General features: G+C 40.1%; 1 protein-coding gene across 1 annotated transcript; it reads left to right on the top strand.

The window, feature by feature from the left end:
* The first annotated feature begins 15,859 nt into the window (after positions 1 to 15,859).
* FERD3L (Fer3 like bHLH transcription factor) lies at positions 15,860 to 17,580 on the top strand. The gene has a single exon (XM_014452496.2). The coding sequence runs from the start codon at positions 17,089 to 17,091 to the stop codon at positions 17,578 to 17,580; it is 492 nt and encodes a 163-aa protein (XP_014307982.1). The 5' UTR covers positions 15,860 to 17,088.
* Positions 17,581 to 21,747: the final 4,167 nt, after the last annotated feature.

Genomic DNA, 21,747 nt, shown 5'->3' with positions numbered 1-21,747 from the left:
CTTGTCCTCCACATATAATGATCTGTGCTCTGATCACTGATTGCTGCTTCAAATCACAGAGATGAAGACAAAGAGGTGGGCAACCATTTTTACCATACTTTCCCCAAATCATTGTAAGCCTCTGCCCTATAAAACTTTCAGAAGAAAAAAATAGAGGATAAGGTTCATGGCATTGGACTTGGCAATGATTTCTTGGATATGACACCAAAGGCACAGGCAACAAAAGAAAAAAACAGACAAATTAAACTTCAAATTAAACAAGTGAAAAAAAACTGTGTTCAGCAAAAGATACTTTCAGCAAATTGGAAAGTAAATCCACAGAATGGCATAAAATATTTGCAAATCGTATATCTGATAGTTGGTTCATATCCAGAATTTATAGAGAACTTCCAAAACTCAACAACAACAAATCTGATTAAAAAATAGACAAAGGACCTGAATAGACACTCTCTAAAGAAGACATACTTGGGGAGTGGGGAGGGAGAAGGTATACAACTGGCCAATAAGCATATGAAAAGATGCTCAACATCACTAATCATTAGGGAAATATAAATCAATGAGAAAGCACTTCACACACCTTAGGATAACTACCATAAAAAACAAACAACGAAAAATAATAAGTGTTGGCAAAGCTGTAGAAAAATGGAAACCTTTGTACATTGTTGGTGGGAATATAAAATGGTATAGTTGTTGTAATACCAGTATGGTGGTTCCTCAAAAAATATATATGTGATCTAGCAATTTCACTTCTGGGTATATACTCAAAAGAATTGACAGCAAACTCTTGAGAAGATATATTTATGTCCATATTCATAACAACATTATTCACAATTGCTTCAACATTGAAGCAACCCAAGTATACACTGATTGATCAATGAATAAATAAAATGTAGTATATACATCTAAAGGAATATTATTCAACTTTAAACAAGAAAAATCTGACAAATGCTACAACACTGGTGAACCTTGAGTACACTATGCTAAATGAAATAAGCCAGTCACAAAAAAACAAATACTCTATGATTCCACTTATATGTATTCCTTAGAATAACCAAAATCATAGAGACACAAGGTAGTGTTGGTTTCCATAAACTAGGGGGAGAAGTGAATGGAAAGTTACTGTTTTAATGGGTATAGTTTCAGTTTTAAAGATGAAAAGAGTTTTGGAGATGAATGATGGTGATGGTTGCACAACATATGAATATTTAATATCATTGAACTGCACTCTTAAAAATGGTTAAGATGGTAAATTTTATGTTATGTGTAATTTACCACAATAAACAAAATTAAGAATAAAATGGAGGAAGGAGAAAGGAAGGCTCATAATAATCACAGATCTATTACAATTATGAAATACAGCTAAACATACATCTCCAATTCCTTGATTAAAGCCAGACCAGTTGCCTGAAAGTAATTTACAATGACTATTGGCTCTGCTTCTGGCCTGTATTTAAAGTTAAATAACTTTCTCTGCTTCATATATGTAGAGCCTTAAAGACCAAGAAACCGCCTTTCATTATAAAATGATTATGTTCAGTCCCAGCTGGGTGGCTCAGTTGGTTGGAGTGTTGCTCCTTATACCACATAGGTTGCAGGTTCCATTCCCGGTTGGGGTGTGTTCCAGAGGCAACCGATTTATGTTTCTCTCACATCTCTCTCCCTCTCCCTTCCTCTCTCTCTAAAAATCAATTAAAAACATGTTTTTTAAAATAACTGCCACCGAATTATTTAATACCATTATCTTATTACTGATTGCTAAGAATACCTAATATCATATATATGAGCAATGTTATAATAATATAGATTTCATGTTTGGTGGGAAACATATCTAATACTACTTTTTGGTTAAAAAAAATCCTAATCGATATTGTTCTATGGGGTCCAAAACTTCAATTATTTTAATATTTTCAACATAATAACTGAATAATTTTTTCTTACATGAGGTGCATTAAAGACCATCATATTAGTTAAAAACAATACTCATTGAAGAGCAAAGGGAAGGAATTTTACAGTCATGTAAATTCCAGTGTTCCAACTATAATTTCAGTCATGCAAGGACCAGAATATTAAGCCATCAAAAAATAATCCATGGGAAAACTGCTGATTCCATGGTTTTTGGACTGAATATAGCCCTAAAAATATGTTTCAGAAAGTTTGTTCAGTATTATATAACTACTTGGGTTATGTGGTTTTCATATTTTTCAGTCTATTTACTAAAACCATTGGTCCTAGATTTAATTCCTCACCACATAGGGAAGCTTCCAAGCTTCCAAAATAATAGAATCACGTTATATTTCATCAAAGTTTAGCATGACAATAAAAGTCATGAAAAGACATTCTTAAAATATGCTCAGTATGTACAAACCACTAAAAAACTAACTTAAAATTATGATATAAAGGACTTTTCCAGAATTACCAAAAACAATGAAGGCAATTTAAAATTGGATTCCACAACATGGTCTGTATTAAGTGTTATATACATCATCTAAACAAGAGGGCACAAAGCAATCTCACTCAATTGCCAGTGGCCCAAAACTGGAAAACTGAATTCAAGAAACACATAATTGGACCATGAACCAAAATTCTAAGCTGATAACAACAACTTTTGAAGTTTTGGGAATTCCCAGGTCTGTACCTCAAGGACCCAGATTTATTCTCAAGCCAGTAGAAGCCTCATTCTTCTGCTGAGTAATTGCACCTCTCATTAACTCAGGAAAGCTAGAGAAGTAGTTCAAGGGAAGCTCTGCCTATTGGAAATGCGCCCCCCCCACCCCCATCTGTCTCTAATCAGATTTGTTTATTTGTTTATTTATTTATTTATTCATTTATTTATTTATTTATTTATTGTTAATCCTCGCCCAAGGATATTTTTCCATTGATTTTTTTAGAGAGAGTGGAAGAAAGAGGGAAAGACAGAGAAACATCTGTGTGAGAAAAACGCATCGAATGGTCGCCTCTTGCACATGCCTGGACCAGGGCCCGGGCTGGGAAGGAGCCTGAACCTAAGATACGTGCCCTTCACTGGAATCGAACCTGGGATCCTTTGATCTGCAGGCCTATGCTCTACCAGTGAGCCGAACTAGCTAGGGCTCAGCTTTATTTAAAGGTGCAATTGACATATAATAAGGAACTCATTAAAATGCAATTTGAGAAGTTTTGTCATAGATATACATCTACAAAACTAATACTACAGTCAAAATAATGAACATTCTATCACCAACTAGTTTGTCCTTTTGTAATTTCTTCCTCCCAACTCCATATCCTCATTCACTGACACCCTCTGGTCTGCTTCCAGCTATTTAATTTGCATTTTCTAGAACATTATATAAATGGAATAATAAAATATGATATTTCTTTTACTGTTTTCTTTAACTCAGTTTAATTATTTTAACATACAACTATGCTATAGCTGGTATCAATAGTCCATTTCTTGTTATTATTTAGTATCCCATGCTTTAGATACACCTTTTGTTTACTTATCCATTCATCCAGAACATTAACTGCACAGTCTCTATATTCATTTCCTGCCTGGAGAACTAGGGGGAGACCAGAAGGACATGATACCACAGGAGCAGAGAATGCCTCACATCAGAAGGTCTGGAGAGTAACTGTGGCCTACCTGGGGAATTCAAAGGGCCCAAGCAAGTCCAGAACAAAGAGAGAAGGTAAGAGAGGCCTCCAGAGAGGTTGACAGACATCATATTACTGAAAACTTCGTTAAGTTGCATCATGGATTTCTAATTCCACCCTAAGAATGACTGAAGTCACTGAGAGGATGTACAGAGGATAGTTGTGATTAGATTTGTGATTTTAAAAGAATCCGTTTTAGCTGTAGAGTGAAAAAATGTATTACAGTGGGGTAAGGTATTCAGAGACAACTTAGGAAATGCGAAACCTTCTGGGCAGATGCATGACATAATGTAAGTCAGGATGAGGGGTTTAGGGTGTACCATGATCAAAGGCAAATAATCAGGAAGGAGAAAACATATTCCTGACATGGTTAAGAGAGAGCATGTGAGGTTTAATGGTAAGTTAGAAGACACAGGAAGTTCGGAAGGTCTGTAATGGTACTCAAAGGATTTCATATTATATGAATGACAACATTATATATTGAGCAAATTGAAGGTTTTGTGTGGAGGAATGTCAGAGAAGTTCTTTAGGTTGATAATAATATGGTTCATGGATTAAAAGAGATGAAGATGAGTTTCAAGGACATTTGGAAATAATTACAGATATTGAGTCAAAGCAATACAGAATTGTGGTAGATTTGTGAAAATCAGAATTGAAATCAGGACAGAAATCTTTATCTACTTTTAAAGCCTCACAATTTATTCACAGCCACTCATTAAACATTTCTCAATTCTGCCTTGTTTGTCTTTTATAAACCTAAAATATTATTCATGCTCAAAAAGTTTTATATATGTTAAGTACCCTAATTATAGCATTTTGTAATATTTCCTATCTTGTGCAAATGTCTGACTGTATTAACATTATTTCAACCCAAATAATTTTGATTGTTTAGCATCCTAAGTATAAAAATATATCCATCTATTTATTAATGTATACACTAATCTGCTTACGCATTTAATAGATTAATGGCGATAAAATGATTAATAGTCAAATAAGACAAATTAACATCTTCATGATCATCATTATTTATCAATGAAGTAAAATGATAATAGAGTAATATATGTACATTTCCCCCTTTCACTTTATGAAAAATATTCTTAGGAAATTGAGCTCTGTGATGAAGAAAATATATTTTGTGTCCTACAATTTGAGGTTGGTTTTGCCTATTTGATTCACAATTTGCATTATAGAAACTACTACTGATTTTCTCCCTTAGTCTAAATTGTAATTACTGTTTTCAAAACCAAAATGCTACTTTACATCAATGAAATTAAAGTTCAGGTTCAACAAAATTATCAGTACCACAGACTTAAAATTCATGAATGATAATTCAGTAACTGTACCAGTATAGGTAAATATATATCCTTGTGTGTGTGTGTGTGTGTGTGTGTGTGTGAGAGAGAGAGAGAGAGAGAGAGAGAGAGAGAGAGAGAGAATATGATGATGATGATTACAACAATGCTAGAATCCATTAAGAAATGACCTAAGAACCACTGGAAGTCATTTAGGAGGTCACCTGATACACAAACATACAACATGAATCAGCACTAATTATGTCTTGGTGATATAAGGGTCAGAAGAAAACCCTCAGCATCAGTTGTGGTAACCAGGCCTTTGTGCATCAGACTTTCATCACTTACAAAAGAAACAAAATCAGTGGAAAGGCTTTCATTTTTCAATGCATATGATACTTTAATCATTATCTTTTAAAGCTCATGAGGGAATATTTGGTGAAATGTTTAAAAACCTCTTCCCTTTTGTAGTAAAAAAAATTATCTAACTTGATGTTAGCTACAATGATCACATTTTTATTTTTACAACTATGTAAAACAAACTGTCACAGGCTAAAAGCTCAACACAAATCTTCTAGTTTTTGTGTTATTATTGGTTCGAAATGTATCTCATCTTTCTTCTTATTGGAAGTAGGGAATGAACTGATTCAATAGGAGTATGACTTTAAACCACTTATCATGAGGTCAGAAAGAAAGCAAAGTCCAAATAAGATGTCAGTATTTAGGCAATACAGTTTTCCTAATCCATGAATTCCAACTGTCCCTGCATATTAGAGTCACTTGGAGGAATTCGGTTTAAATGCTGAGTTATTTTTTCTAAATATTATGTCACTATCAATAGTTTTCAATTCTTGAGTAATTCTTATATACAGTCACTGTTAGACTTAATCCATGAAGCAAAATCTTGAATGCACATAACAATGTCCTGGATAGGGCAAACCCTGTCTACCATCAGATATTCTGATTCCATCATTCTAGGACGGGTCCAATAATCTGCCTTTTAGCTAGTTCATTCTGAGACAGGTGGTCTACAGATCAAATAAGAATCACTGTCCTAAATTCAAGACCACACTCTATTGTTCCAATTTCTCTGTAAGGCTTGTATAAAATAACAGTCCCAGTTTCGGAGGGAAAGGAGACCCAGAGAGTGAGAAAGTGAACTCAGAGAGCAGGCTGACCTGTGAGGGCTTCAGGAATGAAGAGAAGTAAGAAGAGGAGAGAATACCCAGGTGAGCAGAAGTAACACGTGTAACCGATAAAATGTCCTGACTCTGCACCATAACTTCTTCCTGGGAAAGAAATAACAGCCCTAGAGGAAGGCCTGTGCTCTTCCTAAAAGCCAGTGTTTTCCTTGTAATCACTGTTACTACAAAAAACCTCAGTTGATTTCCTCGGGGGTGTAGTAGCACAGTGTGAACTTTAATTCCTTATCTCTTTAAATAAATTAAGACCTTAAAGACGGCATGTTTTAGGGTATACATGTACAACTTCATCTCACAATGATTCCAACATTTAGCCCAAACAACCTGTTCTCCCGGGAGAGCCCTGAAATGGAACATGCAGGCCAGTATTTTACTGAGGTAATATAACCCCTCCACTGCTTGACTCAAGTATGAACCACAGCCATATCCCAGCAGAAAAAGAACACCTCCCTCTGGGTGTTCAAGATGAAAATCAAACCGATTGTCTTAATGAAAAAAAAAAGTCTTAGTCTGGACTGAGACATACTAAGAGAAACACTTGGTCTGGAAGGGATGGTGCCATGGATCTCCGAGGAGAAGGGACCGGTAGGAGGTGAAGAGCGCATGCACCGTGTCTAATGCACAGTAAGTGCTCACAGCACGGTATCCTCAGTGACGTGCCCTGGCTGCCTGGCGAGGTGGGGTCCCCACACTGCACCCAGGCGTTAGTCCCTGTCTGTCTCCTTCCAGAGCGCAGCCGCGGCGCAACCCTAGGAGCTAGGCCAGCCTGGGCCTCCTGCTGCGGCCCCGGGCAGCTGCGCTCAGCCGCCACGTGCGGCTCTGGCCTACATGCCCAGAGACCTGTGCTTAGCGTTGCCCTGCGAGTTTGAGCACCGCAAGGCCCTCCCACTGCACCAGCACCTGCGTCCCCCGGCGCCCCAATGCGCCCCAATGACGGCAAGGCAGCGCCAGGTCCCAGGAGCAGGGAGGAGACTCCACGCTGGGGGCAAGGAGAGGCCGCCCACGGGAGTCAGCGAGTCCCTGCACACACTGGCCACAGACCCCTGCCTGCCCCCCACGGCACCCCAGACCCGGCCAGAGACACAGAGGCTGAGGGTCCCCGCGGCAACCTCCAGGCCCCCACGCCCCACCCGGCAGCTGCAAGGTGGACCCAAGTGCCGACCCCCACGCCCGGAGCCTATGAGGCTAACCAGGCCGCAGCCATATCCAGGCGTCCCTGGCCCTCCTCAACCCCGGCACTGCAGCCCCCAAACCACTCTGATGACCACTACCAGCACCACGGGGCTGGCTAGAACATGGGGACCCGGTCAGTCAGCCATTCAGCGCCCCTGGGCGAGCCCCTAACAAGGGAAGACGGGCGCCCGTCCTCAGACCTTAAGAGGCCGCTGGTGGCCCAGGCAGGTCAGCTGGCAGCCAGCCTGGTCAGTCGGTGGCCCACACGGCGCCCCATCTCCCTGCACCTGGCCTACCTGCCCAGCAGCAGCAGCGCCCCAGGGCCCCGCGGTTGGAGGAGAAGCTCTCCCGCAGCAGCCGCTCTGTCACCCGCACCAAGACCAGCGCATGCGCAGAGGACGTGCGCGGTGCACCTGGCCACAGGCGAACAACCCAGCGGCCTAACCTCCAGGTGACTCCAGAGTTCATTTTAATACTGTAGCAGCAGGCACAGAGCCTACGGTCTGGTGCAGTGATTCTCAACCTTGGCTGCACATTAGAATCACCTGGGAATCTTTTTAAAATCCTGATTTCTGGGCCTCATCCTCCGGAAATTCTGTTTCTTTGTTATGGGGTGGGGCCACATTAGTAACAAAGAAACAGAATTTCCGGAGGATGAGGCCCAGAAGTCAGGATTTTAAAAAGATTCCCAGGTGATTCTCATGTGCAGCCAAGGTTGAGAACCACTGGCCTAGTGGAAGGGGAGATCACTACGAGCTCGGAATAAAAGCCTGGCAAGAAGAGCAGAGCAAAAGGAGAAAGAAAGGAGGAAAGTGTAGTGTGGAGCTCTAGAAAAGTCTCTGCCCAGAGGCCCAGGCCATTATGATACTGTGTTTGTTTGGGATGTTTCTTCTCAGATGAGAGAAAGCAAATTGGCAATGGCTAACAACACGATGGCACTGCTTTCAATGTTGTTTACTTTATTAATTCCAAAGACAGCACTGAACTACTCACACTTTCCCTACATAGTTTTGGGTTTCCATTTCATGCCAAACCCAAACCTGATATCCAAACAAGGTCAAAGTCACCAGACTGTGAGCTAGAGTTGGAACAACAATAACAACAAAATAATCTTGCATGTCTTGTTTTACCTATAAAGTACACACATGAATTGTCAGAAATTTTAAAAATCATTTGACCTTTTTTTCCCTCTAGAATCTTAAAAATGTTAGTGTCTAGCCCTAGCCGGCTTGGCTTAGTGGATAGAGGATTGGCCTGCGGACTGAAGGGTCCCAGGTTTGATTCCCACCAAAGGCACATGCCTGGGTTGTGGGCTTGACCCCCAATAGGGGGCATGCAGGAGGCAGCCGATCAATGATTCTCTCTCATCATTGATGTTTCTATCTCTCCATCCCTCTCTAAAATCAAAAAAATATTTTTAAAGAAAATGTTAGTGTCTAATCATCTCGTTATCTTCAATGTGATTACCATATTTCCACTCTATTGTCATGAGCTGAAAGAAATTTGCTATAGACTTCCTAGGTGTAGATTTTGGCCGAAGATAGCCAATCTGGAGACAATGGCCCCAAGGGCCACTTCAAACTGCCGATGAAGAAGAAAAGATCAAACCCACGGTACATAATCATAAATGCAGGTGGGGGTAACAGACTAAGTTTTGAAGCCTGGAGAGAGAGATATACTGAGACGCACACATGTGTGGGATAAAAGGTTGGGAATAGTTCTAGTGATCTGGCCACTGGTGGATGTGGCAACTTACATTTAAAGGTTCCTTAAGTTGATGCTATGTGGGTGAGCCAGTGTAGCTCTAAAAGACAGAAGCAGGATAGGCTCAAGCTTGGTCTCAGAACTACATGAAATCCCAAGGCAATACAGGGTGTCCCTCAAACATGTACACACACTTTAACAGCTCTTCGCTCAATTTTGAAAATGAAATGTATTTTAATAAACACTGCCTTTATAATGATCAAAGTGTGTGTATACATTTTGGGGGGCATATTGAAAGAGGCCTAGGAACAGGATAACAAAAGTGAGTAACAAACCACTTTGCCAAACAAGCTGACTGATAGGACGTTAACGCCACTTGAATGGGTCGAGGAGAGATTTGTTTAAAAACTGGGATTTTCTGGAGGCCTAGAGCAACACTTGAGAGAGTGCCCTGGAGGGTCATCATCTTTCAGGACCCGCAGAGATAATGACAGTAACGGCTTGCACTGTGATGATGGTTTTCTCCATCCATCATACAAACCAATATGGAGATTCTGTAATCCTCAAATGATGGGTGTGAGAAGCCACAAAGAGGCTAAAGACCGTGGCAGGATAACCAGGAAACCCTGCCCAAGGAAGATGGGTGAGTCAAGAAGCAGGAAAATGGTTAGGGAGCCTTTCACTTCAAAGTTGTTAGTTCTGATACAGCCAGCATTTTTAAGCTTAAGTAAATCACTTAAATTTAGAAGAGATAATATAGGACAGAAATAAATCTAAATGATACCCTTGGTATCCTTACTTAAAGAAAGTTATTTAATGAAAATACCTAGTGAAGCCAATACAGTATTCTTTACTGAAGAAGGTGATAAAAAAACAAACAAAAAATGAATAAAAACTTCCAAACAAAATGCAAATAACACCGAAGGTGAAAATGTCAAAGAAACACTTTGAAAATTATTGAGGAAATATTGTGTTAGACTCTCTGCTAGGTGCTGCTATCAGAGAGATTAAGACCTGTGTTTGTGGAAGTATTCTAGTGTGCTAAACAAACCTCTGGGATCTGACCTACATTTGAATCATGATGGGAGCATTTACACATTTGTGAACTCAACCATGTTGAGACTCATTCGGAAAAGAGGAAAATGAGAGAAACTTCTGCATAAGATTGTGGTACTAAATGAAATAATAAATGCATAGCACTTAACACCTTTGTTGTTGTTGTTGTTGTTGTTATTATTATAATTATAGGAATCCACATCTAATAGAAAGGGAAATACTTATGAATAATTCAGATTACAACTTTAAAAATATACTTATTTAAAGACTAACTTGGAAGATACTGTTCAAGGCACTGAGGATTCAGCTGAGAATCAAAAAGAAAAGCCTGCCCTCATGGAGTAGGGCAGTTGGGTCCTCCAGGAAGCAGCTGCTGAGACCCAGTTAGGAGTGAAAGAGGTTCATGTCTGTGTGGGGGTGGAGGTGTGGGGGGGTCATACCGATGAAAGGTAGAGGGGGGAAGCAGAGTGGGTTAGAAAGCTTTCAGACTGTGATACAGACATGACACCTGTGAAAGGACATCAGTGAGGAAGCAAAACTGGGCAGAAAGAGAATTAGACTGTGAAGCAGGTGTGACAACATCTCAGCCAATACAATGGGGAGTTACAGTGCAAAGGGAGACGTCAGCTAACTGCATTCCTCAAGCTGCTAAGTCCTTTCTAGGAGAGAGATATGAGCAGTGTGCATCCATGGATGCCACCGTTCCCTTTGTGCCACATGGATTCACCTCTCCATACAACTGTGAAGTGGTGAACTTCTCTGGGTGCCAAGATAGTCTCTTCTTGAGCAGAAATTTGGAAAAGGGAGATTAGTAGAACCAACTATAGCCCTATCACTGCAGTTCTTCCTGTGGTTGCAATTGGTATTTCTTGTCTTCCTTTTCCACTCTCCATTCTAAATTCCTCCCTCCCTCAGCTATCAGCCGGGCTGGTCTTGGAGGCTTATCTAATGAAGTGCCTCAAGATCTCTTTACCGAAGTCTTAGCCTGGTAACACTATGCTCCTCACTCATAATTAGAGAAGGGTGTGCCAAGAGGTGCCAGAGTGGATCACAACCCTGCCCCGTAGGACCATACTGACCTCATCTTCTAGGTCTTCTCCCTTCCCTCAATTCTTTCTGCCTAGTGGCCTCTGTGATTTTCTTCTAGTATCCTAGGCATCCTTCCACCTTCTCTGAAATGTTGGTTCTCTCTGCCTGGACACTCTCACTTGATACTCACTTAATTCCCTCCCTATACCTTCAAGTATTTATTCAAATATCACTTTCCAATCAGACTTGTACATGACAACCCATTGACAATAGCAACTCATGATCCCACTTATACTAAGCAGTTTTTTTCATAGCACTTAACTCCCTCAACACAATAAAGAATTTTTTGTGTTTCCTACCTTATTCATTGATGTAAACCAAACTCCTAAATCAATGGCACCAGGATCAGGCACATCATAGGCCTTCAGTAAAAATGTGTTGAAAAAAATTCTATGTTTTTAATTTAGTGTAAAATAAATGTAATGTACAATAGAATAACAGATTATAATGCATATCTATTGATGCAAGTAGTACATTCATGTGTAACATTAATTTTATTATATTTAATTCCATCTTCTTAAGTAGGAGTGTCTTTGAATATATTAGATTGAACCAAATTAAATGGCCCACTCTTTTAGATTAAAAAATGGTTTGATTTTTGGCAGTTACATGTTTCAACTTAATACTAACATTTTCCCCATGTCACAAATGAAGAGTATGATGGCAAAAAGTCCTGAAAATTTATTAAATTGAAAAATCACACATACGGTGTTTAAACTCCAAATGTACAAAGAACTCATGGATTTAAGGATGACTGTCAAACCTATAATATTTATTTCAAAGGAAAGTCTCTATTAAAAATATAATACAGGAAATGAGAGGAATAAAGGAAATTATTTGGGGTAATAGTTTATAACATCCTGAGGGATATTGTTTCCTTTACACCTCTCTAATTTTCCACATTCATTTCATAAAGAAGTGAAGAATTTGGAGAGGGTTCAAACAGCCACTAATGTAAGAACTAATATAATTGAAAATTTGGAAAATAGATTTGTTCTAAGGCTAACTTTCATATTAAGAGGAAAACCATTTCACATAACTAGGAAAAGCCGAAGATAAAAAGTGTATAACTAATTTTAAGCAGTTTTTATAAATAATACTTTAAAATAGATATAAAGTAGTATATCTAACTGTTTACTCTTTCTTGCCAGCAGAAAACACACCACTGTAATAAGGAGATCTGGTATACACTGGAAGTCCAATCTTTCTGACATATAAATCTGTATTTAAGAGGGACAGTTCTGCTCCATTAGATCACTCCAACTCCCTGTTTCCTGTCACTGTGCCATCCCCAGCAGCCAGCCCACTCCAGCGTGAGAACTAAACTCTGCCTGCCACCTTCTTTTGTAAACAAAATTCTATTGGAACTCCAATAAACTCGCCCATTTATGTATTATTTATGGCTGTTTTCACCCCACAGTGGTAGAGTTGACCAGTTCTCACAGAGATATAGTTGGCGAGACCTAAAATATTTACTATCTGGTCCTTGACCAAAAAAGTTCATCCAACCCCTGGCATAGAGTGATGTCCTTGTCTACATGTCAGTGCTAGCTCTCCACCCAAGTCCCCACATTCCAGGCAAAAGACCAAGTGGAAGGCAAACATTTTCATTTTCAGAAGGCCAACTTGAACTTGCACATTTCACGTCTCATTTGTCCCACTGGTGTGAATGTGGTGGCGGAGAAATGTGCCTTCTGAACAGTGTGCGGGTGGGTCTGTCACTAAAAGGATCAAGGGTGAGTGCATACGGAGAACAAGGAGTGGTCTCTGCCACAGCTATCTGTGCAGAAAGAAGGTGGTGTGGGTGGAAATGAGGGTGGGCAGGAGAAGCCTCCTCAAGTAGCTGCCTTCTTTTTGGAATGAATGAATTTTGACAATGAGGAGCATTTCACAAAGTGGAAGCCTGCTCTGTCCAGGAACTTTGCCTCATCTGATTTCTAGTTACATGTAATTCACCCAGAGCTTCATTACACTAATATTTTAAAGAGCAGATCACTTGTCATCAGGGAAATGCAAGTTAAAAGTACAATGCACATCTTCAGGATGGCTTGAAAAAGCCAACTTTTGACAAGGATGGAAGCTAGCGTTCTCACCAAAAATATGTACAATGTCCATATCAATGTAATGTGTAATCTCTAAAAACTGGAAACTACCCAAATGCCCATCAACAGTGGAAGGTATATTCAGTGGAAGTACTATTCAGCAATGATAATAATATGCATAAATTTCATAAAAAGTTGAGTGAAAGACAAAAGAGTACACAGAGTATGGTTATATTTATATAATGGGCAACATTGGCTAAATTAATCTTAGAAGTCAGGAATAATACCTCAGAGAGTGGTACTTTGGAGAGTGGCTAGTCACTGGGTATGAGGGTTTAGGGGAAATTGAAATCGTCTCAAATGATACACTTAAGACTGATCTATTTTTACATTATCTCTAATTTCAATAAAGGACTCTATTTCTTGATTTGTGCACTAGTTTTCTGAGTATGTTTATTTTATGAAAACTAAGCTGCATATATAACTGGTGAATTTTTAAATATGTACTCAACTTTTAAAAAAGTCTACCTAAAATAGAAAAATAAAGTAGATGCATATATATATTCTTTTAATTCTAAAATCAGCCATGGCCATAAACCACACATAATTTGACACTGAGTAAGAAGAGGATACAGCCCCCTTTTTTATGTCACCTAAAGGATTATTTCTTAGACCTTTCTCCCCACAAACATGACAAAAATCTACCTTTGTCCTATTTTATCATTTTCCCTAAATTGCTTAATGATTCTGTAAGAATATAGGAAGGAGCATCAAAGAGGGAGGGAAAGGAAGGTTAATACATTTGGGAGAGTTAGGTATCTACTTTACTCTCTGAATACTTTTAAATCTACCTTTCTCTCCTTACTACTCAATCCCACCCTCTAGTCCCCTTAAGAGTTTCTGCTCAAATTATTCTTAGTCATTTGTTTTTTCAACTTTGATTCTGGATACAAGACAAGAGTATACACAAAATGTTGAATGTTTAATTGGGACCATCAATAGAGTTAAAGAAGCAATAAATTAAGCAAAACTTTCAGGATCATTTCCTAAACATCTTGAGCAAAATTCATGGAGGGTTTATCAAACCCATTACAAAAGCCTCCATGTATGTAACTGGATAATTATAAATTAAAGGCCTAGCACTAAAAAGAGACAAATTCAAATTGGCATCCTTTAATCTTCAGTTGGGTTTTTGAAAATATGTTTCTCTCTTAACTTTCAAAGCTAGAAATGAAAATAATGGTTCCTTCCAATGGGATGAACTGTTTTAAACCACTTAGTATTTTATACATTTGATACATGTATGTATATTTACTGTGGAACCAAATATCCACAAAAACATCTTTATATAAAGTGGATGCTTCAAAATAAACAGAGAAAATCAATTTCACTTGTTTCTCTTCCATAATTAATTATATTTAGAAACAAAAAATTCAATCATTATAACCTAGATTTTAACATTTTTACTTTAATTCTATCACCAGGATTAAAACCTTGTAAGATAAACTGAAATTATTGTGGTATAAACAGAAGTGTTTATCTTCTGATTTTATGAAAAAGTTAAAGAGAAAGTATTTTTAAACTATTGCTAAAAACATGCCTATTAAGACAATTTTACAAATTTCTCGGTATTTTAATGTTACTATTTGAAACCAATTATGCACGTTTATTCCATTAATTTTCCTACAATTTCTGTGTGATGTAGTTGTTGAAATATTCATTACCTTGGATAAAATCTAAAGAATTTTAGTCTAAGAAAAGTGGTTCTTTAGGGTCTTATGATAGTGTCTAACACCTATTTTATTAAATTTTAAATGTAAATTTTTGTCATTTCCTTTGATTACATGTCCTATTTTATTGTGGAACTAGATTCTCACCAGTTATTTAACCCACTTATGTATGCATATAAAAGGGAAATATAAGCCATGAAAAACATTTAACAACTAAAAAATCAACTATAAAATGTGTCCAACTATATAACAACACAAAGTTATACAAACGTTAGAAAGCATGTTACTGCTTGTCAAAACAACAATGAATTCTTCCACTTACTTATTCCTTAGCCATTGTTGAAATTCTAATTCATTTTTATTTTTCAGTCTTCTCTTTGAAAGAAGTTTAGTAAAAACAAAATAGGTAATCATAATCAAAGATCTCTTTCTCATTAATATCATTCAGGAATGTAAATTTCAATTCTTCTCTGCTTGAGTTATTACAACAAAAGTTGGAGAGTGAAGAGTAAACACAAGCAAGAAAAAAGAAAACCAGTTAAAGGACAAAGAACAAGAGGGGCTCAGACACAAGTGGGTTAAAAAGGAAGGAAAAAGAAGAATTCTAGATGGTACTGTTTTAATAATGGTGCCTGGGAGTGCATACTGGGAATCTAGGAAAATTTGAGCTTACCTGTTAGAAATAGGCGTTTTCTGGGAGCTGTCCAATGTACCAACTGAACCATCATAGTCACAACTTACCTCCTTAATAAGAATTGATGTACATGGTGATTCGATTCTGTCTGGAACCAATGCGTCTCCTTGCTCATCTTTTTTATTTTTATATTTTGGCTATTTCTTCTAATAGGAAAAATAAACCCTTCTTTGTTAAAATATTAGAGATACTATACAGTCAGTAAAATTTCATTTTCATTGTATTACATTTAAATTTTCTTGTTCCTCTTAACAAAATGATCTAAGGGTAACAACAAGAACAAAAACAAAACCCTCCCATAAATAGAATGAAAAGAAGTTTAGCTTTTGCTCTTATGTCCTGTAGGGCAGTACAGATCAATGAGGAAAATAAGCCAGATGGACATGTCAGGATTTTTCTTTCTTCACAAATACTGATCAGCAATTTAAAATTCGAAAGACTTCTCAACAGAGGCTGAGCTGATGGACCCATGGGTTTTCTAAAGGGCAAATCAGATGTTTGAAAGGCGATCGAAGTTGTTTTGTTTGGGGGCGGGGAGCGTTTGCTTTGCCCCCCACGCTGGGATTATACATAGAGCAAGCTCTGAGAAAATGCGCCCAGCCTCCCCTTTTCATTTCATTGCCCTCGTCACTTTTGCCCTGGAACTAAAATCCTCTACTTTACATGAGTAGAAGATAAGGGTAGGAAAAGGAGAGTCAAGTGTCTGAATTGTGAGGCTGCCTAGGAGAAAACAGACTTTAGAAGTCAGGGTTTGTAACCCGGCAGGAGAAATGGTTAGGATGCCGGAGGAGGCCAAAGCCGGTTCCAAGAGCGACTCGGGGGAATGCGCCCCAGGGCCCCCAGCCGTGCTTACTTAAGCTAATGGAAGAGCTTGCCTTTCACCAAGCGCTGCACTGGGATACCAGACAAACAGCTCCCCCTCGACCCCGGCAGACAGGGCCCCTCTTCAGGACATCATTAAAAGCACTTGTTTCATACTGGTTGGCAGCGTCGGGTGGCAGGATTCAGGACTCCGACTCAGAAGCCAAGGAGAAGCCAGGGAGGTGGAAAACATCCTCGCTTTGAAAAGCCACATCTCAATTCAAGAACTGCGTGAGACAAGGAGCCTGAAGGATATGAGTTGGCCGCAGGGCGAGGAGAGACACAAAAGGCACAGCAGGTAAGAGCTGGGGGTCGTGGCCAAGAAGGAACTGTCCCAGGTGGCGCAGCGAAATGGATCTTGGACTTGGAGGCCTGTCTCTACGCGTCTTCCGGGCCTGGTCAGGCTGTCTCCTTCCATCAGCTTCGAGAGGAGGGACGTCGCCACAGCCTTCCCAATCGGAGCGACTAACCCTGTTACCAGTTTGGTCCTAAATATTAAGGTCCCCCGTCCCTTCGTGGTTGCCGTCGCATCAGATTCAGGGCTGTTAGGCAGCCGATCCGCAGTCTCGCCTCCCCCTGCGAGAAACCGATGAGACACAGGACCGAGAGGACTCCATGGCGGCGTATCGGGAGAGCTGCGTGGACGCCACGGTGCTGGACTTCGTCGCAGACCTGTCCCTCGCCTCCCCGGGGCACCCCCTCCTCTGCGACTTGGCTCCCGGGCTCCCCTTCGGGGACCGAGGCCTGGCGCTCCCGGAGGGACGACCCAGGGGCCTGGCGCCCTTCGAGGAGGAGGATCCAGACGAAGAGGAAGGTGAAGCAGACGAGGGGGAGGAGGAGGAAGAGGAGCCCGGGAGGGGCGCCTCCCTGCTGGGCCGCCCCAAGAGGAAGCGGGTGATCACCTATGCCCAGCGCCAGGCCGCCAACATCCGCGAGAGGAAGCGCATGTTCAACCTCAACGAGGCTTTCGACCGGCTGCGGAGGAAGGTGCCCACTTTTGCCTACGAAAAGAGGCTGTCCCGGATCGAGACCCTCCGCCTGGCCATCGTCTACATCTCCTTCATGACGGAGCTCCTGGAGAGCTGCAAGGAGGAGGAAACCCGCTGAGCCGCTCGGGGGTGGGCTCGCCCGCCCCGCCTCGCCCGGGCGTGTTGGAGCGCAAGGTCTTTGGGGACGTGGCAGCGGGTGCGGCGGAAAGGCCTGAAGGGACGCTTCGAGGCCCAACGTCTGACCTTCTGAGCTCGGCTCGGGAGTGTGACCTCCCCAGAGCCCCCTCGCTCGCCGGGGAGTGCTGGGCAGGGGCGGGCGGGCGGCGCCGCTGGAACCGGGAGAGCCACGGGCCGTCGAGGCGCGCGCCCAGAAGCTCCGTCTGCGCGCCCGGCGGGTGGGATGCTCATCATCTCCGCAAACGGCAGCCTTCGGGGGCTTCTGTGGAGTCCAATCTCTCTTCCTTGGCTTTTCATAAAAAATAGAAATTAAAAATAGAATTTTTATTTTTTTAACTTAAGAGTCTCCTGGCAGGCGCTCCGCTCCGGCCTGCGCCCTTCGGGAGATCCGGGAGCGGGGGCCCAGGAGGGGTGCTGGGTAGGGGCTCCAGAGAGGCCAACGGACTCCGTCTCTGGTCGGTCAGTCACGCTCCTAAAGAGACAACAAAAAGATGCGGGAGGAAGGGGAGTGCGGAGAACACGCCACCTGGCCTCGGGGCCACGTCCCTCCCCTCTTTCTACTCGCAACCCGGTTCGGGTCGTCCAGGAGCCCGACGCTAGAACTCGGAGGCGGGTGGGGCAGCTCCTCCCCAGGCGCCCAAGGTGCTCCTGGGGGCGTCTGACTTCCCGGCCTTTGCAGCCGGCGATGCTTCCCGTCTCCTCACATGTGTGGGGAGGGGGAGGGGGACCGCGGGGTGAGGAACGGCGGGGGCGGGGACAGGGGGGAACGGGCAGGGTCTCCCCAAGCGCAGCGTCTCTGGAGCGCGCACTTTTAAAGCAGGGAAGGTAGCTTTCCTTCTAGTCTCATCCAGGAAAAGACGAGGCAAAAAGACCAAAGAGATGCATTCTTCCACTTCCCAAAACTGTGTGCAGTGGAGATGCGGTTGACTCAGGACCGTGCTGAGGGGCCGCCTCCAGTTTGGACTCTGCCATTCCCCAGTTCTTCCTTCTGGGCGACCTGCTAAGCTGAATTGGGGGGTATTCAAATAAGAGTAGGTTTAAGTGAGGAGAGGAAAAGAAGTGAATAATGCCCACCTTACTGTAAATTCAGTAACCCTAAAGGATAAATCCCCGTTTTCCAACACTTTATTTAGCTTTCTCAACCCCCCATGCGCCCTCCCCCCCCCCCACACACACACACTGTCCCTATCATACTTTTAGAAATATAATTCATATATTAAGGAGTAATATATACTCATCTTAGAAAGTTGGAAAAACAAAGGTTAGAAAAAGAAATAACATTTAAATCACTCTACGATTCCATAAAGCATTTTTACCTATATCCTTCTAGTCATTTTAAAAAATATATACAGATGTAAATTCAATACATTTAACAAATTTGAGACTTGTTTCGAGTACTGATCTTTTTCCACTCAGCATTATGGAATGAACACTTTTCCTTTGACTTTAAATATGATCCAAATGTACTTTCAATTACTGTATTTTATTGTCATATTGGTGTTTCACGACTTACCTCCAACCCTTTACAAGTGCATATTTACAAGTCCTTTACAGAGACCATTCTTATCAATCTCTGCCTATGATAATTTCCTAATATTAAATACACATGAAATTTCTGCATCAAATGAACATTCAAGTTTGTGGCTACAAATGGCCAGATTGCCTCCCAGGTAGGTTCTGCCAGTTCCCATTCCCTCCCACCAGCATCCCAGCCTCGCAGGGACAGCCTGCCTCTCAATGCCTTCATTTACAAGTTTTCCCAATTCTCCTGCCCATAGGCACAGGATTGGTTCTGAAATGGCCACCCTCCTAAAGGTGACTCCTTACTTTGTACCTTTTCACCTGGATTTTTCTACTTCTACTACAAGAACATGAGGATAAACAGGTAAAAGAAAAAAATGTAACCAGCTAAGACCAAAAAACGCTACTAGGCAGTGTTGTGCGATTTGTTATTGTTGTTGTTGTTGTTGTTGTTGTTGTTCTCCTCCAGCACCTTTGTTGAAAAAAAAAAAAAACCTGAAATTTGGACAATGACCTCTATATCAGTTTTATAAAGTAAATTACTCATTTTACTTTCTCTTCCTAGACAACATCTTAGCTACTAAGACAAGCATATTTGTATTTTTAAAAATAAAATTAAAATTACTCATTACAATAGGTTAAAGGAAAAGTAACTATTTTACATCTCATCATCAAAACTGTGCTTTCCAGCTTATAGAGTGCTAGTGGCTCCTTGGGTCCCTCATGTTTATCCAGTTATTCATTTATTCAATTAAAAATTGGGTTGATATTTTATATATAGTGTGCATGGGTTCAAAACAGAGTACAGAAGTGCCCTTTCTTCTCCCACTTAAAGTCCTGACACCTAAACATCATTTAAAAAATAATCTGTAAGTTTTAAATAAGTGAAAAAAAATGGTTCAACTCTAGGAATCATAAACATTTTGTTGAAAGAACCAATTTTGAAAACCACAATTTTTTTAAACTGCAAAGGACCTAAACATCATTGGGTTCTGAAGAGTAAGTACAACCATCAGCCTTAATCCTCTCCCTCTAGTTATGAACCATTGTTATATTCTCAACAAGCACATAATATCCTGCAGTGAACACCTCTTCAGCATACTAAAGAATGCCTGAAGAACATCCGAATAAACAGCTATTTTCCTGTTATTAATAGAAGTATGTTTACCATTCTTAAAACTGTTACAGCTTATAAATGCATTGTTCTCTGTACGTTTTTAATATGTTTGGAAGCTCCTTTAAAATATGAAGTGTCAAGGCATTTTTAAATCATTGTATTAATAGAATAATTTGAAGCTAAATAAGGATTAGAAACACAGAGAAATTGATAGATTTTTTTCCTTACACAAAATTATCCCTAGAGGTAAGACAAAATGATCTGCATTGCGACCATGAATCTATTGCACCTCATATCGCAACACTCAACTTTTCTAAGCAACGTGATCGTTTTTATTTTTCCCATGTTAGATCCACAAATTCACTGTACTTTATAATACAGTGATTTTATTATATAAAAAAAACCTATGTTAAAATTGTTTTATCCTTTATCATCTCCTAAATCAACATTGATAGGAATATCTATAGATATTGGTTTTTCTTTTTTTAATAAAATTTGTTATTTGAGAGAGAGAGAGAGAGAGAGAGAGAGAGAGAGATTTGTTGTTCCACTTATTTATGCATTCATTGGCTGATTCTCATATGTGCCCAGACCCGGGATTGAACCCACAACCTTGGAGTTTCCAGATGGTGCTCTAACCAATTAGCAACCCGGCCAGGGTGACATTGGTTTTTCAATACCTTCTAACAGTTTAAAAAAAAAATCCTAATGGTGTAAATTACTTCTGAAAAACTGTAATAATTAGTTTTAGAAATCTTAAAGTTATTTGGACACTTGGAATGTATCATTTTAGATGTTGCTTGGAGTCAATTTATTTATACACTCTTTGCTGACTGAAAACTGCTTTTTGGTCTCAAACTAAGTTCCCCATAACTATCAGGTTACTATTAGTATTCAGACATGTAAACCAAAAAAGGATCTAAATGAAATCATATTTGGAAGACATAATCAGGCTTTCCAAGGAAAGTAAAAATAATCAGAAGCCTTTGCCATCAACAGGCAGTCATTCAGCCTGATCATCGTTTACAGTTGCCCAATGTGAAAGCAGATTTTGGCAAAATGAGCACTGGAAATTGAACCAAATATTATGCTAGCATGCATGAACATACAATTAAGATCCTTGGGTTGGTGTTTATTATTGCATTTGTCAGCATTCCCATTATAAAAACACTATTGTGGAAGATTTATAACATGGCTATAAAAATTCTGAGTTGAAACTCGATAAGCCAGTTTAATATAACTTTATTTTTTGTAATTACAAATCTTTTTTAAAAAGTAACTAAGACACTTAAGTACATTTTACAAGTGAGGTTCCAAAATGTACCTGTAACTTCAAAGAACAAGAGAGTCTATTTAATACAAAATGTAAATTAGATAATTTAATTTTAATAAAAAATACCTGGCAGATTAATAATTAATGTTAAGTAAAAAATCTACTTTTTAAAGGGTGGTAGTTTATTTAAAATATAT

The sequence above is a fragment of the Myotis lucifugus genome, unplaced genomic scaffold (genome assembly GCF_000147115.1).
Source record: "Myotis lucifugus unplaced genomic scaffold, Myoluc2.0 scaffold_15, whole genome shotgun sequence".
NCBI classification, from domain to species: domain Eukaryota; kingdom Metazoa; phylum Chordata; class Mammalia; order Chiroptera; family Vespertilionidae; genus Myotis; species Myotis lucifugus.
This window is presented reverse-complemented; position numbering and strand designations above follow the sequence as displayed.

Excerpts from the sequence above, each read along its gene's own strand:
- FERD3L (XM_014452496.2), top strand. The coding sequence starts at position 17,089 with ATGGCGGCGTATCGGGAGAGCTGCGTGGACGCCACGGTGCTGGACTTC.